The 26,354-nt window shown below is 41.3% G+C and overlaps 1 protein-coding gene and 1 long non-coding RNA gene across 2 annotated transcripts in view; one reads left to right on the top strand and one right to left on the bottom strand.

Moving 5' to 3' along the window:
* The window catches only part of LOC117953531, a 96,649-nt gene that overhangs the window by 33,906 nt on the left and 36,389 nt on the right, over positions 1–26,354 (top strand). The gene's annotated exons all lie outside the window — the stretch shown is intronic.
* On the bottom strand, positions 357–25,361 carry wnt6b (wingless-type MMTV integration site family, member 6b). The gene is made up of 4 exons (XM_034886664.1): positions 24,501–25,361; positions 12,307–12,527; positions 2,586–2,890; positions 357–1,201 (listed from the first exon to the last, which is right to left on the bottom strand). The coding sequence occupies exons 1-4, from the start codon at positions 24,578–24,580 to the stop codon at positions 740–742; spliced, it is 1,068 nt and encodes a 355-aa protein (XP_034742555.1). The 5' UTR covers positions 24,581–25,361; the 3' UTR covers positions 357–739.

The following is a 26,354-nucleotide window of genomic DNA, read 5'->3' as shown; positions in this document are numbered from 1 at the left end:
ATATTTTACCAGCTCATTAGCATTAGTAGCTCTCAATAGCTGATAAAAGCTTCCAGTGACAGTTGCAGTGGAAGCCTGATTTTGCCTTTCTGAAATCAAGGACCCATTGTTGCAAACATTACAAAGACTTATGAGTGGTAAATATTGTTTTGTTATTATAAACTGTATATGTACCGTGTGAAAATGTAATACTTGACAAGAGTAGCAACAGGAAGAATATAAAGGGGACCAGGCTCAGCGAACACCATGTAGGGTGAATCCATGAAATCTTAAATTCTTTGGTTTTGAATGGCAGTCTACATCAAGTTCAGCTGTTGAACTGGTAGTGGAAGTGACACTAAGAAACCTCCATACAAATTTTCACATTCTTTGGTCCTTTTCCTAAACAAAAAGAGTAAAAAAAGGTAGTTCATTTCTCTATTTAATCTATTTAATCCCCTCTCTTCTATTGTTTCCATATGGTTGCATTTATTTTCTGTACCTTTTGAACCTTTGGCCAGCAACAATGACGTCTGTCAACCTTCCTGGGGACCAAAGCAGCCAGAGTTGAGATTAAATATTATTGAAAATTAACATTTTTGGGGCATTATCTGAATGTGACTCGTGCAAAAATTGAAACAAAAGGATTACCATAAAAGTCCAAACCGTATTCTTCTTTCACACAAGCCAAACAAAAGGAAAAACCTCAAAAAATAGTAGAAGTAACCAAGTCATATCGACTGCTGTCAACCTAAGTTCGTCAGTGACAGAGACTTATTTCTTTTCGGACCAAGCATTTCTTGCACTGGACCACACAACACCAGTGGAAACGACACAGACAGTTCTCCTCTAACACCACTGTTTCCTCCCGGTAGCCACGTTCGCAGCAAAGCAGGTCACAGCCACTGATGTCCATGGCTGTGCTGTTGCACATGCGCCCCCGTGTCCCCAGTGAGCCAGTTTTCCGATTTGCAAGGCAGAAATCGGGCGACTCGTCAGAGTATATCAGATCCTGCTTATCTGGTGGCTTTATGTTCTGGCCGACAGGCATCAGGGTCTTGCCATCGTTGCCTCCCATCACCTTGGAAGCACCATTGAAGCGCTCCAGCAGGCGGTCGCCCACCTCACGAAAATGAGGCATCTTCTTCCAGCAAGTGCGCAGAGTGCATGACCCTGACAGGCCATGGCACTTGCACTCTGTCCGCATGTAGAGCTTCACCGCCTGGGAAGGGAAAACACAGAGCAGTGGGTGGGTTTAGGGTAGCAGGGTGGCAGGGGAAAGCAGAAAGGTGAAGGAGGGCAAATGGGGGACGCATATGTAGAAAGAGAGAGAGAAAGGTTGATTTAACAAAAAATGAGGAACAAAGGAAATTGTTAAACTTGTACGGTGAAGTGAAGCAGGACTGCTTTTGATAAGTGGCAAGTAATTTATTATTTTATTATAAGTTATTATAAGTTTTCATGATCACACACACACACACACACACACACACACACACACACACACACACACACACACACACACATGCACACACTGATAGATAGGTAAGATAAAAGCAGACGCTATTCAGAAGGAATTTAACTCCCCAACCCCCCTCTCCCTTCATTTTGCCTCTGGCCTTCCTACATCTAACAAGCCTTGACAACAGATCATTCACTATTACTGCACATAATTAACCCATCACACACACAAACACACACACACACACACACACATACACATAGACCCACACACACATACACATAGACCCACACGAACACACTTGCAAATTGTGAATACAAGCACATGCACATGCATTCACATAAACACACATTTGCAGGACCCTTATTTCTTAACCTCTGTGCATTTGTGCGCAGCTGTCTTCTTTTGTTCAAATTTGTGTTCAGTTTGCTAATGATGCAGTTGGACTATATCCCAAAATACTCCCCTCTCATCTCCACTTGCCTTTGACCCAACCAAAGTGAACTTTGCAACTCTGTGTTTTGCTTGTGCATGTGTCAACATTTCAGCAAGTGGGTGTAACAAACAGACAAAACCCTGACAGCTTAAAGTAAATGTGATGTGGAAGATTTACCGAGGTATATTTCAAATCAACGTAATTAACTACTTTCAAAGTTGCTACTTTATTTCCACTCTTTCGTTAGCAGGTTGACTCATCGAGGCCATAATTCACTCGGTGTTCATTTGGCCAACAAAGAGGAACTTTAAACTTCTACAAGGGCTGTGGAAACATAAGAAGCTACCTGCCTCTGAGGCTTAAAGACAAAATGTGTGGCACGCTCTTGTTTTTGTGTTTCAGAAACCTGATTCTTGTAAGAATATCAGCTTACGCCGCTACACAAATATGGCTCTGGGCAATGTCTTTCTCTTTTGCATGTTCCGTGGAACGATGGAACATTCCACAGGACAAGTAACACCTTTGATGCTAAGATCTTTGAGTATAATAAAATATCATGCCTGTGCACACCACAGCACAGTAGCAGAAAAACATGTTTTTTATTCAAACATTACATTTGAATTTCATCTATTTTTAACTGTGCTCTTGAAGATGTAAACCGAAACTGCACAGACATCCTGAGGTATTCATTCTGAATCTATGTCTTACCAGCCGCCCAGCCTCGTTGTTGTGAAGGTCAACGAGTGTCCTGATGTCACTCTTGCCCCTTCTCCTCTTGGCGTCCATAAACTGTTTCGACTTTTCATACCCAAACTCCACATCATCTCCGCAGCCCCCCCACTCCCACTTGACTCCATCCCCGGAGGGGGAGGATGAAGACGGTCTTGGAGGTGCTCTGTTCCTGGTCGCCTCACAGCCACACTGTAGGAGGTCTCCCATACTGCAGGCCTGGGTTACAGCATGCGTCACACCAGCCGCCGTGATGGCATAAACAAACGCTGTCTCCCGGATATCTACAGTACAAGGGACAAGCAAAGGAAGACTTTAATTTATTGATTGGTTCAAACTTTTGTTTGCACTTGCAAGTGCCCAAAATGCAGGACACTGATATTGGATAACATATAGCAAAATCTGACCCATATTATGCTCATTTTCAGGTTCATATTTGTAGTCTGGGTTTGTAGTAGAACATGTTTACCTGCCTTTATGTTAGGAAAAAGCCCAGACTGCTCTGATTGGTCAGTGTTTCTAGGTCTTCTGCATCTGCACTCTCTGAGTCTCTGCACTGTCATTGCAGCCGGGGGAATGACTGTGCATCTCACTGTAGCAACACATTCTATAGTTGTGACATCACAGCCGTAGAGAAGTCCTGATGGCTCGTTTAAAGGCACTGTTTCTTAAAATTGGCTGTGTGCAATTCTCTGTGGATTGAAATTTACTAACTAAGCTAACCAGCTAATAAAACAATTAGGATATATGTATTAAAAAATGTGAAAGTATACATTAAAGTAATACTTTATGTTGGAAACAGAATTTAAACAGGAGGTTGAAAACTATGGCTTTTATTTCTTTATAAGCAAAAAAAAGGTTTGAGAGCTTATTTCTCTTACAAAAACCAAGTTTGTCTTTTTTGCATCACAAAAATATTTAATTTTGAATCAAAAGGTTTGATTCTGAATCATGGATTAGATAAGAGTTTCTATTGGTGGGTTTGTCTGGGCATGGCCACACCCACATTCAAGTATTGCAGCCAAGAGATGCATGGCTGCAGCTCTGGTGCTGTGGTACACAAAACCTTTTGACTTGCAAGCAAAACTTTTCACTCAAAATCAACTATTTTTGTGATTGATACTTGGTTTTTGATTGCAGTGACAAATATGCTCTTGAACATGGGTTATAAAGACTAAAAAATAGCTCCATTAAAACAGGTGCAGTATTTTGGAACAACACGTTTTAGAGAATAGAACAAGCAATCCTCAACAAATGCACCAAGGCTTTGACCTTTTTCATTTGAACACTTTCAGCATTTTCATTATGAAACAGTGGCATGACATGTACATTACCTCAAAATTAACCCACACCACATTCAGACATCTTTTAATCATACTCAATCGACCACAGGACAACAGCTAGAAAGAAGAGGGAGCACTACAAGTGACATAAGCTATTTTCCAGTCATCCATCCGTCCATCCAGTCAGTCAGTATTGCAGCTACATGGAACAGGATAAAAGCACCTTTCTCTCAATCCAGGTCCATTACTACGATCTCAAGCATCATGAGATGAGTGGTGCTGAGAGGATGGCTTTATCTCTCTCTCTCTCTCTCTCTCGTGCACACTCATACACACCACAGCTGCTGGTTTATTTTGGGTGTAGAGCTTAACACTCCTGGCTGAAGTCATGTCCAACCACAACTGCAAATTGATCGTCTGTCCTCGCCAGCGGCTTCAGCATCATTCTCACCATCGGCTCAACACGTCTTTATCCTCAGTCGTTGCAGCTATGAAAGCATCTCAAAGACCGTCTGGACTGAAATAAGAGAAGGCTTTTATCGGACATATCTTATGCCGTCTTTGTTCTCTTTGTCCAGAGACTTTAAATTAAAAGTACAGTATAAAATACTGTAGGTGAACCCCTCCATTGCACTCTGTAATATTTTCCTTTATTACAATAAACATAGGCACTGTAGATTTTTTGCCATAAATACTGTACTCACTAGAGGAATAAATGTTAACTCAACTCCTGCTAAATGTAGTCCCAAACAAATGCAGTAATTACTCCAGTATGAGTTTGCTAAAGACTACAATGTCCACACGTGTTTCAGGAAATTGCTGGGCCTTTTTTTAAATAGAGATGTATATTTGTCACCCGGATGTATGTCATCAGATATGAATGAATGGGCTTTAGGCCACTGTACTCAGAGACAGATTAATGCCGTGCTGAAGTTCGGACTGTTCATGAGATTTCTTGACAATAAGACAAAGTGTAAAGTTTGCCTAGAAACAAGCAAGCGGTGAGAATTGTTCAGGACATTGATGATTTCAATGGCTCTGCCTAGACAGATGAGAAACTAGGGACTGGGAATATCTATGTGTGTGTGTTAGACAGAAATAAAAGGGGGAAAAAGAATAGCCACTTAACGAGCCATTGTATGTGTGGGGAGACTAAGTGAAAGACTTTTATTTCCAAGAGCTGGAAAGCTGTGAGCGTGCAGTCACCAACGTCAACACTGCCAACTCCATATCGCATGATTCAGTGAATGGGATTCATTAGGAATGGTAACACACACACACACACACACACACACACACACACACACACTCATACACACACACACAATGGGTGGCGTGCGACGAGACCTGCACACCCCAGCGTGCCGTGATATCAATACCAGCTGTTCACCCCAACACCCTAAGTTATCTCCAATGCAGGCAAATGTGTGTACGTGTGTGTGCATGTGTGAAAAGTATTGTTTTATGTTCATGACATTTCACAAATAGTCAGCGTGTCTAATGTGTTGTGTTTAATCAAATGAACGACTCTTGTGGATTTTACCTCTAGGTTTGTCTGGATTTGCTGTGGTTGTTGGCAGGTTAAATAAATCAGTTAATTTTATTTGTGTGTGACTTTAGATGTGCATGGTGGTGCGTGTAGAGTATTTTTGCAACTCTGTGTGTGTGTGTGTGTGTGTGTGTGTGTGTGTGTGGGTTTGTGTGTGTGTGTGTGTGTGTGTGTGTGTGTGTGTGTGTGTGTGTGTGTGTGTGTGTGTGTGTGTGTGCGCGCTTTATACCATCCTTGCAGCTCAGTTAACACCACACCTTGCTGTCCCTGATGTTCAGCAGAACAGGGCTGTGATATTCAGGAGCAGCAACATACTTAATTTAAGATGTGTCATCTCCAAAACCTTCCTGGATGTATTAAGAGACACTTGTGTGATGTGTGAAACATCAGCAGCTCACATCTTAATAACAGTACAATAAGGAGATAGCAACAAGAGCTGTGTCCAGACATGTCCTCGGATGCACTGGTGAAACACTGCAACACAGGAAATAAGCATGAGGAAAATATCATGTTGATAGATGTTTTAATTCAAGCAATAAATGTTTTGACCTAATTATCACTGAAATTGTTATCGTGGTATCAGCAGCCTGGAGGAAAATAAAATCAACATCTAAAAGCAGACAAACCAAAAGAGAGAGAGAGAGAGAGAGAGAGAGGAAATAAAAAAGAGAGATAAAATACAGAGAGAGGAGTATTGTTATGTGTAAAACAAAAATCGGATGATTTGAGGCTCCCTGTTTCATATTTTCCTCGGAGACATGAATTCCAAACAAATTCTCTGCCATGGCGGGTGTCTGGGCCTGTCTACGTCTGTTTCTAATTCCAGAAGGCCCTTCTGCAGGAATTAGCACATATTCTTGTAATACTTTTAGGGAAAGGGATGTTAAAGCTGAGAGTACTTTAATGTGAAATCATCTGTGAGCACTATCAAATTACACACTATTTGGTCAATGTAAAGAAACTATGTCTAAGAAAGCAAAAGTACAGGTGGAAATGAATACAAGATAATCTACAGTGCAAGAAGAATTATCTTACACACAAAAGGAGGAACAATAAACAGTACTTGACTAACATTACCCAATGAGAGCAGACCTTGAACAGGTTTGGACCTACTTACATCCGTAACATGGACATGTTATCTGGGAACCCAAAGACTGCAATGCTTGGAGTGATCATTGACAGGCAGAGATGTCACTTCATCCATCCATTTTAAGAAAATCAACAGCATCAGTCTTTTGTGCAAGCACCTCAAAACGACAGGAGTATAAGCGCCCTAGCTAAGCCCTAGCGGTAATTGTGATAGGAGCAAACAATGAAGTCAATGGATGTCACCATAGAGCGACAAAGTCAATGCAGAGGTCAGGGTGGATGGTCAAGACAACATCGAACCTTAAAGATTGATTGCTGTAACCCGTTTCCAGCTGTCAGCTGTCGTCTTAATTATTGTTACCATGGTAACAAAGGTCCCATTACATTAACAAAGAAGTCATTTTAACCCAAACCTCCGTGTTTTTCTAGCATGAACAAATACACCACCATCTTTCCCTGAGCTGTTTTGGGCCTAAACCTAACCGAACCAAAACAGTTATTTGCAAATGTTTCAAAAGGCACAGACAAATGATTTTGTGGGGGGGGGGGGGTCAGACCAGAAAGTGTATTCTATTCCATGTGACATTCTAGAGGCGATGGAACAACAAAGTATTGTTAGATTTTAAACGTGAGACCACCTCTACATCTCCATGTTGAGCTATCTCGTAACCACTCTGCCACATTATTGTTATTATATTGTATCAATACAAACTGAGTCACAAAAGAAATGATGTGCAGGTGTCAAAAGCAACACACTGCAACACCCTTTCTCATTAATGATAAAACTGCCTGACATGTATTATTTAATATAATTTATTCATTTAGACCCAATCAGCATTTTATGTACGCCACTCTGCGTCTTTGCCTGGTTTTTGCTTAACACATCACATGAATCAAACCTTGGCGAGTGTTTTCACTATCAAGTTTGAGGGAATCACTGCATCATATTGTGTGCCAAACATACAGTACAGTGGTTATACTAACTCATTTTATTTTTTATAAAAAAAAAAAAAAGAACTGGGGTTTTTCCCTTTATTAAAGTGACAGTGGATAGACATGAAAGGGGAAAGAGATGGGGGCTGACACTCAGCCCACATGGGGCGAACGCTCTTACTGGGTGAGTTAGAGGCCGCCCCACTAACTTATTATAAATACCAGTTAAATACAAGAACACACAAAGTATGGGTAAAGGTGTAAACATGTGTATACCTGTCTCTATATCTGTGTGTCTACCTGGGAAAGTCATTAAGTGAAAATGGTTCAAATGATTGATGACTGATTGATTAATTTACTTTGCAGCCACTGTACAGCCCAGAGCAGAAGTCCTTGTTTATTCTACAGTGGCACAATACTCCACACACACATCCTGTTAATAATCTATGATGACTTCCAAAGAGCCGCTACATCCCTTATGTGATTACCAGCATCGCTGTTTGCTGGCTGGCTCACGTTGCAAGTCATGACCGCTCTGAAGTCTGTATGTTATTTAAACAATGTGGAGAGAAAAGAAGATAATAACTACCAATTAATGACAATGAACCAGAAATTTGACCTGAAGCTGAATGTACGTGAAAGGTTTTTAGTCCAGAGTAGAGAACATTTCAAATCCAACGTAAAATAAGTTGTCATCCCTGTGTCGACATGTTCATTCATTCACACGCTGCAATAACGGTGTAAGATGGCGGTGTTTCAGTAATGTTGTGAAATCAACTAAATCCCCTATAATACACCCACCCACACACACACGCACACACACACACACATATACACACACCTCTCTCTGAGCCTTTCATTTCAAGTGGCTTCATGCAAAAGTGTTTAACTGAAAAAGCTGATGTTTACACCATACCACATGCATGTCTGTTTGTGTGTAATTTCAGCCCTAGAGCTGGATATGCAAACAAATTAGAATGAATGAAATATGGACACATGAATGCACTCACGGATTCACGCACACGCACACACACACTCACACACACACACACACACACACACACACACTTATCTCCTTAATCCACTGACAAGCCTCGCAATCAGACACACAAATGTTGACAGACAGCAGCCCTGCTACCCTTTAACATGTCCCAAAGCCGAGCCCTTTTCTAAGGAAGGTTAACTAATGAACACACCACATGATACAAGTGGTTTATGTTTCAATGGTGGCTTTGTTATGACTGTACAATTATAATCCTAACATAAACACACACTGAAATATTCTTTGGTCCAGAAGTCCAATTTACAAACCCAAACCAGATAGCACACAGACATCATCATTACCACCTACTTACACCAGCGTTTACTGTATATTACAATCACAATAACTATGAGGTTGATGTGCTACAAAGTATTTACTAAAACACGTTTACAAATTTGCATGTGAACACAGAAAATCGTTTTTTTCTGGCACCAGATGAAGGAAAAATGCAGACATGCAGACATGTAAAACTTAAGTTATATTAGGGGACTGATGCATCTCCATAAAATGTGTTAGTTGGAAACATGCAGCTAAATAAGCCACGCAATGCATTAATAGTCCAAAGGGAAGCAAGGAAGGCCTCGAGCTTAAAAGCCAACATTCGGTTTCCAAAAACAAATACGACACAACACACAGTATGCTCATGCCCACCCCACCCCCCATCCCACCCTAAGGATTGTCTCATTTCTCTACAGATAAAAAGGCCTGTCATTAAAATAATTTTGAAGAGTCTATTATCACATCAAATCTAAAGTGAGGCCAATGAGGTTAAGTAATCCACTTGGAAAGGGTGAACATTAAATACGAAGGCACTTTTATTTTGACATTTACTGCTACTTGTTCATGATAATCAGCCATTAGGATCAAATCCAGGTAATTGAGGACAAAGACTTCTAAACAGAGGAGCACTTTGGCCCCCCTTATACACAGACAGGCAGGAATTTATGATTAATTGCAACACGGTCTTCTACTGGTAGATTCTTGTCCCCTTTCCCTCTCTCTTCCTCTCTGACTCAATCTATCTTTATGTCTACGTTCTTTTTTCCCCGCGGAGACGAAGGCAACACCGTGTCAAATGAGATAAGAGAAAAAACATGCTTTTTATTACATAGTCAGGTCCATCTACTTACTTACAAAACATGTAAACTCTTATGAGGGAGTGGGTCCAAATCCTACTCATATAGATGGCTGGTGTCGTTTAATGTAAGAAGCAATTTTTGCTGAGAAAGATGTATGGTCCTGGATATTTTGTGAGTAAAAATGTTCCTTGAGTGGTTTAAAGAGAGAGAATGATTTCAAGGAAGATTCTGTGTTTTAAGTGGCTTCATGTTCATTAGATTAGTGTGGGATTTAAAAAAAAGGTTCCATTGCAATTAGAAAGAACTAAGAATGAAAGTCTCAGTTTCCTAGCTTTGCTCTCGGAGGCATACAACTAAATATTGATGACAGATATCGGTTTCCTTACTGCAACATACAATACAACTGAGTTTGAGATTCAGCAGTGTTTGGAAACGGACAGGACTTTTCTTTACAAACCAGGAAAATAATTATGACACATAATTCATTATTTTACATATTTCTGATAAATGAAAAAATATAAATATGATTGACTTGGTCTCAGCATTAGCACCGTACATTTAATGTTACAGTACATGCGTACGTATTCCCGGTGATGGCTTTTTCTTTCCAGTACAGGAAAATGTTATATTTTTTGTCACTTTCAAACAGCATTTTAAGAGTAATATACTTCCCAAAAGGGTACTTAATTTTTGTATGTACATTGAAGCCAATAAGGTTTCCAAAATCAGAAAGTTATGCAGCTTCAGTACTGATTATTGGTAATATAATTACCATTTCATGTGGCACTGCCGCTAAAGATAGGCGAGGGTACTACGTTAGTACGCACATCTTCCAACAAGGAGTCCCCAAATGGTTTTAATAACACGCTTGACACATTTTTTGTTGTATATTCATATTGGTTATTTCTTGTTGACTAAGCAGAGAGATAAAGGCTCTCTGTAGTACCAGTCAAAGAGCAGACAGGCAGCTCTCTATTAATCTAATCATACAAGAGAAAAACCAACACAGTAATTGGAGAGGACCTAGTGGTGACCCAACATCAGTTATATTACAGACATCAAAGAGTTGGAGGAAGATGTTAAGAGATCTTAAGAGAGATGCTAAGAGAAAAAGGCAATTTTAGCTGATTATTTCAAGCGTGCTCAATCTGATGAAGAGGAGAGTCAGTCAAGTGTGAATACGTTTGGTCTGAAATACAACAGCTGCCCTTGTCTGTTGGAGTGCCACGAGGCAGGGATGTGACCTCAAGTTGACGTAAGGCTGTCAGCTGTGGACCCGAGTTCATGGGTTCAGAACCTGAGGTACTCTCACCAAAAAACTTGGGACATGACTATATTTTTTATGGTTGTTTTTTTTAAAACCCTGTAAAAGGCTTTTGGAAGGGCTGATGGAGACAGCCACAAAGGTAGTTAGGGGAATTCCACATCACAAGTCTAGGTCAAGGGTCAAAAATCCATAGAAGTGAGTCACATGCAAGCATCTTCATTTGTTTACAAGGGGCTCAACGCTTGCTCTTGGGGGGAATTGTTGAGTCTAGATCAGGGGTCTTCAATGTTTTTTAAGCCAAGGACCCCTTAACTGAGAGAGAGACAGATTCGGGGTTCCCTACTACATATTGTATGAAATTAAGTTGCATTTTACAATAATGTGTAGGACGGCCTAAAGCCTTTATACATAACTTTAAAGAGCATAGAATACTGAGCTATTAAAATATTTGTTGGCAAGATTTTATAAATCATGTTTCAATGTTAAAAACACCTTTGACACAGTGAATCCTGAGAATGAACTGTATCTATGGATGTTTATCTTAGTGACCACCCTCCCAGTGATCCTGTCATCAATGTGTTGAGGTTTTTTCACAAAGAGGCGGATTTACATTTGCTAATAATATGTTGAAATTATGTTAAGGCATTTGAATTTTTGTAAACAACTTTCAAAAAATTAACAACAACTAGGGGGCCCCTAGGGGCCCCGGTAATTCTTGTTGAAGATCTCTGTTCTAGACCTTCTATCCCTGTAAAGTGTCCTGAGGTAACTTCTGTTAAGATTTGATACTATAAATAAAATTGAATTGATTTAAATTAAACATATCCAAACAACTGTTTCATGCAATTTAGTCAATGTTGATGCTTATTCAGTGAGTTTATACCTGTGTAACAATTAGACAAATTACTCATTAAGGTTTTGCCTGCATATGGGTCACTATTCAATCAAGATCTTGGGAAATACGCTTAGTTGCCTTTTTACCAAGAGCTACAGTAGATAAGACTGATAACCCTATCATATCCATCCATTCAATTTGAGGCTACAGAGGTAGGAGACTGACTAAAAACAGAGGGAAAGAGTTAGCTTAGCTCTTTCTACAAGCACCTCGAAAGCTCACTAATTGACACATAATATCTTGTAGTTATTGCTTTAACCCCAGGAAGTCCCTGTGTACAGATTTACCAAACATGAAACCTTTTTTACCTTTAGACAGACCAAGGCTAGTTGTTCCTCTTGAATGTGGCTAGGCTAAGCTAAGCTAAAGGCTGTAGATTCATACTGAACAGGTAAAAGACTGGTATTGATCTTCACATCTAACACTCAGCAAGAAGAGACTAAGTGTATCTCCAAAAATGAAGAACCGTTGCTTTAAGTAGGTATAAGTGACAAACCTTACGAGAAAATGGGTGGGGGGGCGAGACACAAAAGACAGTTATCAAACATTTCTCTCTCACTCACCTTGCTGCAGTATTTTGCCAAAGTACTTGTTGTGGCTAGTGCAGTTCCAGCGGCGGTACCTGAACTGGTACTGGCACTCCCTGATGCCCAGCCTGGCTCCTTTGGCCACCTCACTGACAATCTCTGGCTGAGTCTGGCACAGCTCAGCCTGCTTTCCCGCCAGACGCTTCGCTTTCCTGCAAATGCTGTTGGGGTCCATCACCAGCGGACTGCCTACCGCCCTGGAAAGGTTTAAACAATGTTAGAGGAGAGAGCAATCTCTCAGCAATAACATGATAACAATAGCAGCAACACCTGTTCACTTAAGCACACAGTAAACAGTGTGGCGGCCCTCATCAGCAATCACAAACCAAATGCAAGCTGAGTTCCTTCTGTGGCTGCTAAGCCTGCCAAATCTGCCCACTACTTCTCAGCTGTGGCAACAATGTGCTTTCATGAATAGGCACGTGGGAGACAACAGAGCACAGACTTTCCCAGAGGCATTTTAGCTCTGATGTCAGATTCACAAGTCTGTATTTTGCTATTGGACTGCACTTGGGAAAACTGTGTGGTCCTCACAAAGTTGGAAATGAAACAGTTGGAAGTCTCTTACTGTAACAGACAGGCTGTTTACAGTTGATCTTAATGCTAAGTTGATTTTGGTAAACCAGAAGGCAGACTTTTTAGATTTCCTGATGATACAGCCTCTCTGGAGATTTTTTAGCAGTTAAGAACTTCACCGCTTTAACCACAGATATCCCTTGAATCAGCGTTGCTAAAACAATTCCCAGATTAAGCCCATCTAAATGGAAAAAGCACATATTATGTTACTAAAAAGAACAAAAAAATGACACATGTAAATGTGTAAATTAAGGGTACCTCAAGTAGTGCAAACATTTAAAAAATTAAAATATGTATACATACATCTTGTATGTGGAACCTGGACCTCCTCAATAGTTTTGATGGATGAGTGTATATAATAAAGATAAATAGTTTATTCTAACTCATAATGGGAAAGAGAGGCTTGGCGTTTCCACTTAGAAGCACTGCCAGCCTCTGTGGCCACTTCAGTGGCATTACAGGAAAGTGGTTTTATGAGATGACTTTATTTCCATTATTTTTCTCTTCTCCTAGGCTTAGCTGTCCCATACTTATACCCTCTGTGCTGCTAACATTTGGTTTCTCTTCTCACATCCCTCTTTCATTTACTCCATCTCTCTCTTGACTCTTCTTCATCGCTGACTTCAAGTCACTGAATCTTAGCAGATGTGATCCATAACTTCAAGTTTTACATAGTAGTCAGGAGAGTGTGCATGACAGAGAGAGGGAGAGCAGAAGAGCGAGAGGGATCAAGAGACTACCTTGTAGGTTTTCATTCAGCCTTGTTCCTGTTAAGCGCACCGCCTGATATCATTCATCTGCTTTGAGAGTTTGTTTTAAGAAGCAGAACAAACACTCTCGCCAATCCCCTCTCCTGGCAGTCTGATATTGAGTAAGACATTTGCACTCACACACATGCATGCACATTCATCCTTTTGCACTCAGTCCCTGTTATTGGATTTTTATGTAACAAAGCTATTTATATCGCAGACGAACACGTCAACAAGTGATTAAATGAAAACACCATTCACAGGGAATCTTGTGTCAGCCTCTTAGCCAATAACATCATGGAAAGGATGATCCAGAGGCAAACCACCCAAATACTGCTATCTCCCAGGACTTGAACATGTGATAATGGCGAACAACATGGGTTAGAGTTACGGTTCATTCTGATAATTCAACTCGTTTGAAGATTAGGGGGAGTGAAAATCCAGAATAAGCAATGATATGTGGTGTGTGGAAATTATGGTAAAAGTTTCTAAGTGCACTGGATCGGAGCATGCAAGAACACACACACACACACACACACACATATGCACACTCCAGGGACACCCACTGCTGAATTCCTGCAATGAAAAGTTTATTGACAACATCACTATGGAAACAATGCTGTATTTCTTAATACAGGTGTTCTGTGTGTACCATGTGTGTGGGAGTGTGTGTGTGTGAGTGTGTGTATTTTCCTCAAGTGTGTATCTGCGTGTGGAAGTCACGGAGATAATGAAATCATACAGACAGTCTGTATGTGTTAATTAGCAGGTACAGGTACAGTACTTAGCAACGCACAAGCCCTTTCAACAACCACTCATTATATACCCACTGCTATCAGGCTGTGTCTGTGTTTGTCTGTCTGTCTGTGTGTGTGTGTGTGTGTGTGTGTGTGTGTGTGTGTGTGTGTGTATCTGTGTGTCTTTGTTTGTGTGTGTCTTTGTCTGTGTGTATGCTTGTGTGTGCGCACGTGCCAGGGGCAGAGCTGGGTAACTCTGTCAGCAGCTCACAATAGCTAAGCCTGGTTTTTACAATAGGAGGTGTAGAGTTTTAACACTATAGCAAATGTACTGGATGAAGTTTGGATGGATTCCTGGAAGTAAGACACAGAGACAGTTAAAGAGCTTTGACAACAAAAGAAAGGTTTCCTTATAATCTCCTTTTGCTGTGTGGACTAGAGAAAAACAGATAAAGAGAGATTGTTTCTCTGCCACATTTAATTAATTTCAGAAGTATCTTTCTAAGACTGAGCAGCTGTGCAAAAGTTGCAAGGGGAAAACAACTGGAAACAATGGAGGAAGACATTGATTAGAGAAACGAGCAATAGCAGGACTGAATAAAACTGGTTTTAGCTTAACCACATAGCTGACCTATGTTAAAGACAGGGTTCTGTACATATTAAAGAAGGTACACAACTAAAAGAGTGTGTCACGGTTCTGTATGTTATAGTTTCCTGTTTTATTTTGTTGTCAGTTTCTGCCTTGTCATGTCTTGTTTTACTTCCTGCCTTGGGTTTTCCGCCTTTGTGATCGTCTGGCCCACCCTGATGGGTTTCACCTGTTCTTGAGCCCTAGTGTCATCTTTCCATGTTTCACCCTCGTTACATCTTCTATTTGGTCTCTGTTGTCTTTGTCAGGTCAGTTTGAGTGTTTCTGTGTGGAGTCTACTCTGTTGTGTTGCAGTTTCTCTGTAATCCTGTTCATTTGCTTCATGTACAATCTGGAATTAATTTTGCCTGCTGTCTAAAGGACTCCTTTGGGTGTATTACTTTTGATTGTGATTAAATCCTCGGGCTCACCACTGCCTGACTGTCTCTACATTTGGGTCCTCCAATTCTCTGAACCTTGAGACAGTGTGAAATAATTTCCTCATTTTGTTTGAATGCTGTCTTGTTAATCCCTATTGGACTGTCTTCAATATAAATTTAGAAATATGGCATGAAGGGAATGTAGTCTCAATCGGAAAGTGGAGTGAACTGAGGTGGAAAAGCACGTTGCTGGTGATATACCCAAAAATGGGGTGCAATAGTTGGATAGAAGGATGACAGCAAGCGCCCAGCATTCTTAGCCTTGTATGGAGATTGGTACATAAAAGTGTGCATCCCTGCAAGGTTGAATAGTATTTTGGAATAAGCCATTGTCGACTCCAAAAGGTGCATGGGGCAGATTTGAAAAAAATTGTTTTTCAAGTAATTGATCAGAGCTAGGGTGGCTTGAGGAGGTTTCAGTCTACTCTTCACTTCTCTGCTCTCTTTTGGTTTCCAGTAGCAGTAGTGGACAAAATAGTGCACTGAAGTAATGTCCATTGCATCTTTTACTGTATACTATATGCAACTGTTGGCCTGACACAAATCCTACCAGAAAAACAGTATCTAATGTTTGTCTCCTGCTCTGTGGCCTTTTGCAGCCTCAATGAAGCTTAAAAAATACACTCTCCTGCCTCATATACAGATAAAAGTGAACCTTGTACAGCTCAAATACTCGTAATGGAATGCTTAAAGTGGATGCATACAAATACGCAGATGCAGTTTGCATGCAAAACCCCACATGTGTCCAAGCAGACACATTTTGTGCAGGTATGCACAGAGATAAAAGCACACTTAAAGAATTAACTACAAAGCCAGACAGTAATTAGATCCTCTTCATACAAAGTGTCACTGTCATTTATGATACAGATAACTCAGTCAGTGATATAATCAAGGGCTTTAAGGAAAGACTGTCTTGCACGAATAGCTCTTCATGACGATAAGTCCCAAAACAGTGATAGAGGCTCAGTAAGTACAGTACAGTAAGAGATAAAACAAGACAAAGCAACAAAAATACCCAAATAAAAGCCCTGATAGCAGGACTGTTGGTGCTGCTACCACCTGCAACAAGTTAACAGCTAGTCCAATCCAAGCCTTTGCCTTGTGGTTGCTTGCATTTCTTTAAAAATCTACATAAGCTCATGTCAGTGATATGTTTTTACATTTGTTTCTGTTTTTCATAATGTGGCTGTACATTTGGAAAAAAGAAAGGTTTCTTATTCAGTGTTTTCTGGGCCCAGAGGTGGGTCAGAACAAGATTAATCATTGGTGCTCAGAGCAACCTCGTGTTTCATTAAGGATCTCACGGCACCATAGATAAAGTGCTGTACTGTACGGGGCCCTTCTTTTTTTCTGTTTCACTCCGCCCACGATTAAGTGAATTTCATCCCTCCTTAATCCCTCAAGTATGCTGGAGATGAAGACAGTCACGACAAGCGCCAGTCTGAGACACCAGTGTGAGAGGGAAAAAGAAACGGGGCAAAGAGAAGCAGTTAAAGAGAGAGCGTCGAAATCTTATCCAAACACATGTAAAGAATGTGTCTGGTGTAAAAAACAAAGAAATTAAAAATAGATATGAACTAATTTAGCACCTTGCCAGTGTCCCTGCGAGTACAGTGTGAGAGGTTCAGTGTGCCCTCAATAATTGTTTTCCTGTTTTCTGGACCCGCCAGTCTAGGACACGTTGATGATCACTTTCAAACATGCTTGATCATGTTGTTTTTGCTGATGTAAAACAAGGTTAAGAACAATGTTTCTCTCAATAAAACGTTTCAGCACTCATAATTTGTCCATCCACCCATCCATCCATCCATCCGTCAGTCCATCCACCCATCCATCCATCCATCCATCTTGGGCCACTTACCCAGTATCATTTTTATATTGCACTCCATTCCAATAGCAGCAATTACTGTAAGTGTGACCAATGGGAAACTACCACCACCAAAAAAATTTTACAAAAAAAACAATCCCAAGTTTGTGCTGTTATAACACTTTGGTATGGTGGCAAACCCAACAGCAGGGATGGCCAAAAAACACAAACTGTCCACAAATGGAGATGAAAAGTAGCATGTATATGGGGGTCAGCAATATCTATGAAATATGAAAAGTGTCACACCCTGGCTCAAGGGAAGAACAGAGAAGAGAGGACAACATATGGCGCTGATGTTTAGTAAAGATTTATTTAGCAAAGTGAAACAATGGTTATATGACCATGTGTGACTCATCCATCCATTTATCTTCATCCGCTCATCAGGTCGCGGGGGCAGCAGCTCCGGCACAGGACCACAAACTTCCCTTTCAACTTAACCAGCTCTGTTTGGGGAATCCCAGTCGTTCCCAGGCCAGGTTGGAGATATACTCCCTACACCTAGTCTTGGGTCTTCCCCGAGGCCTCCTCCCAGCTGGACGTGCCTGGAACACCTCCTTAGGGAGGCGCCCAGGAGGCATCCTTATCAGATGCCCGAGCCACCTCAACTGGCTCCTTTCGACGCAAAGGAGCAGCAGCTCTACTCCCCAAGCATGACTGAGCTTCTCACCCTATTTCTAAGGGAGATGCCAGCCACCCTCCTGAGGAAACCCATTCTGGGCTCTTGGATCTCATTCTTTTGGTCATGACCCAGCCTTCACAACCGAGTAAATCATCACACGTCAATAGTGTGTTGCGCGTTTGAATGAGTGTAGTGAAGTGTAATGAACAGAAAGACTAACCACAAGGAAAAACCTAACCCAAACAACAAACCATTGGCCCAGAGAGAGAGAGAGAGAGAAACTGATTGAATCCACCAGCCTATTTAGCTGAGCAGCAGCAGGCACAGGTGATAGTCAGTGATGCACTTCTTCCTTCCCTCTCCAAAGGGAAATACATCCCAAACAGGGAGTCAAGAGGGCTGAAATGACAAGATTATGTGAAGGCTGGTGCTTTTTGTACCACATGTATCTAAAGAGACAAGTACCACTGAGAGAAGTAACGTACATCAATACATAGCTATGTATCACACTAACTAGAGATGCTAATTCTGATTATTTTTTTCTGACCGATGGCTGAACCTTAGTCTTTTCCTCCACAGCCCATTCCGGGATGGAAGAAAAACATGTTCTGGTTAATTGGCATGTCTTTAAAGCTTTAGTGCGTAACTTTTTGACATTAATGAGCATCCGTCACATCCAAGCTATTGCCAGATGAGTTGCTACAAAGCTAAATCATCTCAGATTGTGTCGTACGGCAGCTTCATGAAACTTGAGTGAAGATAATTACCTCTTCTGAAGAGTCCATCATGTTTTTGTTAATCCTCCGTGTCCTCCTTGGCTGCTAGCAACTGCGTGTAGGAGTGGTGGGATCTAGTGCGCGATCACAGAAAGGCTGTGTCATGTGTCATTACTTAGAATTCCTCATGGGGGCAACAGAAACTACACACTTTAGCTTTAAACCAATCACAATCATCTTGGGAAGCGCCGGACGGAGCAATGATGCACAATTTTTAAATAGCCTCGGGAAGGAACTTGTTTTGGTGGAACAGATCTGTTCAAAGGTTATTTCAGTCGTGCAACAGAAAACTCAGATTGGACAGATAGTCTAGCTAGCTGTCTGGTTTTACCCTGCAGAGATCTGAGGAGAAGTTAACCATAGTCCTCAGAAATCCACCGGAGTTTAGAATTACAACACAAAGAAGGCAGAAAGTGATGGACATTCGGCAAAAATGAGGGACACATATCTGGCGCAATTTTAAGCGACACAGGAACAGCGCTGGAAATGAAACGTCGTCGATGTAGAATTAACAGATCATTAATCATTAACCAACAAGCAGGCAACTGAGTCCCAGATCATCTGTCCGGGAGGCTCGGAGATAATATTCCTGTTCAGCACACGTACAGCTGCGGCTTGTACCGGTCGCGCATCAATGATGTTGCATGTTGGTGTGACACATGCAGCCCCTTTCCCAGCGCGGAGCCGCCTGTACATCCACGCAGCCCGTCCAAGTCCGCAGCTGTCCGAGCCTGTCTCCACCGCGACAAAGTTGGCTCTACCAAGTTAACTAGCACTCGAGATAAAGATTGCATGGCGTTGTTTTTAACCACGCAACAAACGTTTTTCATCAATAAAAAAAAAGGATTTGTAAAGTATTGTTTTTAACTGTTCAAATTATTTTTACGGTGGAGCCATGGAGGAAAAATAAAAAACATTAAAAAACCATGTCCTGGGGACAAACACAAAACTCAAGTCTCAAGATGTTTTTTGTTGTTCCTCCATGAAAGTCAAGATCTCGGGGTTGAAAAACGAGAGTTTAGTTATTGTCCCCAGTACATGTTTTTTTTTTCATCCATGTCACCTCCGGGCCTCTGTAATGTCTTTTTTTAATAAACTGTTAAATGCTTAATTGACATCCCTGATACTATGCTTTTCTTACAATGAGTAACATATATTTTTGCCAATAATGACGTTTGCTGCAGCATCACAGTCATCCCAGTCTTTAAGGACAATTTTGAAATGAAATTAGGCATTATATATGTTGTCATTTTCATTGTTACAACCAAACGTCAGAGGCCGCAAATAAACTAAAGTAGTAAAAAGTAGTGATTCATTTGTCAAATTTGAAGCAATAATCTTGCTTATTCCCCATTTCAGGCAGTTTGACAAATGAGAGAAGATAAGAAAATGTAGACACATTAGACTGGGAACATGTAACTGCTACAGTAACATGAACAGTAAAGAACTGGCAAGGATTCAAAACTCCCCACAACAGAAACTCCAACTTTACACAGGACTCTGAATCCCATCAAAACCGAAAACATTGCAAGTTCCAATGTTGTGTTTCTATTTCAAGCTGGCTTCTGCCGATCCCAAATCTTTGTTTGCCCCTCTTTGTCGAATTGTAGAAGAAATTTGACATTTGTTTGGACCATTTTACCCTCTGCCCTTCTGACACTGAATCAGATTTAAAGTATACTGACCACGAAATCCCCAAATGCATGCATGCACAACATCGCAGACACACACACACACACACACACAGACATAGACACACACACCCACCCACACACATTTAATTCAGTTCTCTCCCTGATGCCAAACCCACATCGTCATTTAATCTTTATCTGTACCCATCTCCCTGCTGCTGATTAGACATCTAGCTTTCAGACCAGGAGTGGGGTGGACAAGATAAGATCTGTTACAATTAAACTCTCCTCTGGTGATGATGGAGGTTTGTGTGTGTGAACGCGATGGTATTTGCCTTTATTTTCCCATAACTTGAGTGAATGAGTGCATACGTACATCTCTGATTGCATGTTAAACAGATTAACCAGGATCTACAGGCCGGACATCTATTTTGGCTGACACACACATAAACAGAGAAAGCTAAAACACACACGCATGCACGCACACACGCACAAACACACACACACACACACACAGACAAATGGAGTGTGTGCACCTGTATGCCTGTGGCACGCTCCAGGCGGGCTGTCCGCCAAAACTGGGCTGTAACACACACACATAGAGCAAAGTTGGCCCTGCTAAGCACTGCAGTCAAAACCAGTATAGAAGAGCAAAGGCATTCCTCACTCCTCTGAGTCTCTGAGCTGTGCCCTCTGCTCTCAGGCCAAATGATTAGAGTGCTCTAATCATCAGAGGCTCTGAAAGGACAGCTATCTCCCGGCATTTCATCTCCCTCACTCTCCGTCTATCACTGCAGCTCTCTCTCTCTCTTTTCCTTCAGCGACAACCTATCTGTATGATAGGTATTTTCCTTCAAAAGACAAGTATGGCTAAAGACATACAGAGACATTGAAGAGGAGCGAGCATGACACAGAGAGGGAGAGATGTATTGATGGTATGTCCAGCAGCTTTCAACAGAGAGCATCATTGTCCTGGCAGAGTGGGGAGCAACCCACAGGTGTGGTTTCACCCTAGCTGCACCACAGTCGGCCACTGTGTGTGTATGAGTGTGTGAAGATGTGCGTGAATGCGTGCACATGTGTGTCTGTGCTAGTGAGTGTGCAAGTGAGCCAGCGAACAAGTGAGTGAGTAAAGAAGATGACAATGTATGTCAGTGGGGATAAAGAGGTAGATTCCTCTTCCACGACAGCTTGATTTAAAATGAATCTCCTAAATCCTGTAGAATGTCCTGCCATGACATGAGCATTACAGCGATTAAAAATAATTTTAATATTTTTTTTTTTGGTCAGCTTCTTACAACTTCAGTTTAATAAATTACTTAGTCATTACATGGTCTTTCATCTCTTACAATTGATGACACCACAGATTTGGAATGATGCTTATGTGAACATAAAAATTAAATATGGTACTGTATATATGTTCTATACTGGTATTGTTTTTAATATACCCTTTTCATTTTGAAGTGCTTTCAGCCCTGTTAGATGATTTTGCTAGATTTAACTCAAATACACTTATTGTTTGAAGGCAATGTAAATGAGTGACACCTGTAGGGACATTATTTTCTCACACTTTACCTCCGGAGCTGGGTCACAGCACCGCTACAGACCAGCACCCCTCTGGCTGGAAGTCATTACCATGCCCTCCATCAACACTGAAACTGCATTTATCACTCCTGAAAACTGTCTCCAGTAACCCCATCTCTGACAAATCTGGACTGGCCTGCACAGGGAAAGCTTAGCTTTTGGAAAACGATCACAAAGTTGTTCCCTTTGCGATCATAAAATTGCGATTTAGCGTTGCAGTGTAGGAATTTCTTTTTGCCGGATCAACAGGTCGCATTTTTGAGGCAATATCCAAATACCACACTTGCAAGCTTAAAAACAAAAGAATTATAAGTAAAAGAGAAAAAATTATCATTTTGACTACATGAAGACTCACTAATGAGGGAGAACATTTAGGGTGGCAGGACGAAGGTTTACCCAGCAGAGACTGTGTCTGACCTTCAACTGATGCTCTCTTGTAGTTTGCCAAAAAAAAAGAGGGCTAAAGAACAGATTTTGAACTGTGGCATTTAAGTGTGGATGTAGATCTTTATTAAAACATCCTGGGAACACACATGTGTATGCATGTTGTTCATACATGTAAAGTGCATGTTGTTGATCAGTGCCACACCAGAAGGTAACACGCTTTCCAACCGGGGAGCTTGAAGATTTGCATATGGTCTGTCAGCATGCAATGTTAACTCCACATTTACAACAGGAGGAGCGGTCACTTCAAATCAGTAATTTAACAAGTTAATCAGATCAGTAATATAATTTTAAAGGTCCATTGTGTGGGAATTTCTCCCATCTAGCGTTGAAATTATATAAAGAACCCCCCTTATGCCACACAGTTCAAAGTACGTATTTCAGCTTCGGTAGCCTTCACGCTTCAAAATGCCAAGACGTCCTCCACGTCTTCATCCAGCTTTACCTCCGGTGATCATGTCTGTTCGTTTAAATTTTATTAATTGCAAAATTGGATCTAAAGATGGTGAGTACTACAAACTGTCTTGTTGAGCCATGTTTCCTTCTTCAAACTTGCCAGGGCCGGGAAGCGACGCTACCCCGTAGCAACACCTGCGAGTTTATCATTTGACAGCAAAAACACAAAAGACAGAGCAGTTTGTCCCCTACCAGCTAACATATTTGAAGATGGCGCATGAATAGTGAGCATCTACCCCAGTTCATGCTAATGCAAATGTGAAATTTCAAGCTAATAGGAGTACTTGGATTTGATGGTGGTGGTAAAATACTCTGGTGCTGGTGAACGAGCAACACCAATTTTGATAATAAACAACTAAAAACGTTACACACGGGACCTTTAAATAGAAAGTAGGTAAAGTAGGGAGTAGGTAATTATTTACATTCCATACATATCCAATACATTCTGTAAATACTGATGGAAAGTAGGCATTTTTCTAAACAATAGTAATTCTCTGTGAGTTTAATAAATCCTCACAGGTTACCTGCGCTCACCTCACATCTGTAATGATTTGCATTTGAAGTGACAGAATAATGGAAAAGTTCCCATTCAGAGACACGTCTGAAGCTGCAGTCCATCTGCCAGTCACACGAGGCCATTCTGCAGACTTACACAGCCTCTGTCACACTACAACCCACACTGACCTTGACTGGGCTGTGAATGAACAGTGGGAGGATTCGCTGGGGAAAAAAATTCACAAAGCTTCACATTCAAACACTGCCGCTTTACAGAAGTGTGTGTGTGTGTGTAGAAATATTGGATGTTGTCTGATGAAAAACTGCACCCAAGACAGTGAAGCTCTACACAGACACACAGACAGAGACCCACATAGAAAATATGTTATCAGTAGATCTGCACGGTCTGTCTGTCTGTCTGTCTGTCTGTCTGTCTGTCTGTCTGTCACACACCTTGCGGAGCTGAGTCTATATGGATTGTTTTATGATGACATATCCACTGCGCCTAGAGGGCCACCTGACATTCCTGACTGTGAACCCCCACTACACACACACACCCACACACACACACACACACACACACAAACAAACACACACCACCTCCACCAATCTCCCTGTCCTCTCTCCTCTATGTATCACTGCAGGCAATGAGCAGCAGACACCACTCTCACCACCCAGTTTTTCTGTCTCTTTGTCCTACACCCTGTTCTCATTGACACATATTTTGACTTGAGGGTGATTTAAAAAAAATCATCTTTAGCTTAGTTTATTTCAATATTATATTACATGAAAACCATAAAAATAATGCAGTCTGAACAACAGGCTATATATTTTTGGAAACACTCTTTAATCTACTTGGAATCTACTTGTAATTTAATTTGATGTTTATTTCATTATTTGATCAATGCTTATGGATTTGCAGCCTTGAATATGATGATCGTTTTTGTATTTGGACCAGGCTCCCAAGACTCCCAGCTATCCTGAGTATTTAGGTGAAAAGCCGGTAAGCTAATGCTGAGTGATTGTGCTGCTGTGGATAAATATAGAAAACATGATGACGCCCCATGTTTGTGCGCAGAAATAAAATAGTCAGGTGAGATTGTTTTAAATACCAGGTTGACACGAGACAGAGGAACATAAAACACGTGCTAAATAACAGAGCACTTACCACCAGAGTCCGATGATATTGACCGGACATAGCAAGATAAAGAACAGGGCCAGCTGGATCCGGGATAGACGAACCGTCATGGTGAACGCAGCAAATCCTCAAGGAGATCCCCACAGCAAAAAAATCAAATTACTGACGAGCACAGCCAACACCGAGTTGGATTATGTCTTAAATGCATAGGAGGTTCTCGTTTTTCCGACGGTTCACTCAGCAAAATTTCACTGGAAACTGTCTGTCAACAAGAGCGCAAAAAGTTCCTCATCCAACTCCTCTTCTCTGGGGCGCATCTTAACGCGCAACAAAGTTGGTCAAGAGGCTACTGAAGAGATGTCCGCTTTTAAAGGTGTGGTTAACCTCTTCATTATCGTCCTGCTCTATCTGTCGCAGCGCATTGCATGTCTTCAAAACGGTCTGACGAGAAAAGAGAAGTAACTCCAAGCGGTAAAGTCCTTACTGGCTGCGAAACAGCGCATGGTGGTTGTGAGGACACTCTGAGTCTCGCCACTCTTTGGGGGAGGTGGGGGGATATTTATAAGACTGAAATAACATTAAAAAAGGAAGAAAAGCAGTGCTGAGATGATGAGGAAAAACAAAATCTTGGTCTTTTGTGTGGTGCTGGATATCGGCCGTTCTCTACGCACTGATGAAGTTGGGGTGGTAATTTTCGGTGCGCACCGGCTGCAGGTAGAGGCGTCTGTGCGCCACAGTCTGCTCGGTGTGTTTTCTTTGGACGATATAAGGAGGAAAAATGCGCTCGTCTTCTCCCACCTTGGTGTGACGTCGCTCAAAGCGAAATCCTCGCTGTCACTCAAGAGAGAGAAAGAAGCTGCAATTAGCTTCAGGAGGACCCGGCTGAGAGCAGAGAGTGGGTAAACACACACACACACACACACACACACACACACACACAGACCTGTCATGCAGTGTGTTTACGGTGGACCCGAAATCAGAGCTTATGGAATGAGGTGATGTCAGCACAGGTGTGGTGGCAGCGTTCTGATATCTGTGCCAACAGACTGGCACGTTCTAAAGTCATCTGGGTGGGAGTCTTGTCTTTTCTTTGGCTAAAACTGAGAACATTACATTATTTTCTACTCCACTGTGATTTGAAAAGACAACACTGTTGTTTTACAACAAGGTTACTGTACACAAAAGAAGCCAAAGTTAATCAATTGCCCTCAAGAAGAATTATTTTGTATGGTCTGCATAACTAAGTGTGTGTCTGTGTGTGTGTGTGTGTGTGTGAGCATGCATGTGAGTGGGGGAGGGGGACTATTATCACCTATCTGGCCAAGGGCATATCCATTGAAATTTAATACCAGTGTACTGTAGCCACCCTTAAAAGCCCTGACACCCGACTTCGTTCCACTGCAGTGATGCAATCAATCACAAGTGTAACACGAGGCAAACTCACCCAGTTAAGTCCCACTGTTTTTCACGAGGGCCTTGGTTCCATTCACTTGTGCACAAACCATAACCATGACTGTAATCTATCTCAAGGTTGACATTGAAAAGTGTCCACAATTACATTTATAACTCATACTCTTCAAGTGAAATAAATAGAATAAAGTCCCATTTTCACTCAAAGTGGAAACACCTCATCTGGAAGTGTGATTTTTTGCCCATATTTTGCAAAATAAGAACCCGTTGTGGCAGGTTTCATTTGTTCATCCAAACTTTTCATCCACTGAAATATTTTTGTGTGTCAAAGCTTTTGAAAATGTATATTTTATCTTTGTCTGTCTATAATTTGGGCCTCATATTGAAGCACATCTGTAATCAACACAGTTAATCCATTTAGCCAGGTTTGTCATACATTTGTAGCCAAACAGATTGAACTGTTTTGTATTGTAT

Source organism: Etheostoma cragini, chromosome 11 (assembly GCF_013103735.1).
Source record: "Etheostoma cragini isolate CJK2018 chromosome 11, CSU_Ecrag_1.0, whole genome shotgun sequence".
Taxonomy (NCBI): Eukaryota; Metazoa; Chordata; class Actinopteri; order Perciformes; family Percidae; genus Etheostoma; species Etheostoma cragini.
This window is presented reverse-complemented; position numbering and strand designations above follow the sequence as displayed.

Coding starts and splice junctions, on each gene's coding strand:
- wnt6b (XM_034886664.1), bottom strand. CDS start 24,580: ATGACGGTTCGTCTATCCCGGATCCAGCTGGCCCTGTTCTTTATCTTG. Junction 2,891..12,306: donor TGGCAAAATACTGCAGCAAG/GTGAGTGAGAGA, acceptor CTTGTACTGTAG/ATATCCGGGAGACAGCGTTT. Junction 1,202..2,585: donor ACAACGAGGCTGGGCGGCTG/GTAAGACATAGA, acceptor TTCCCTTCCCAG/GCGGTGAAGCTCTACATGCG.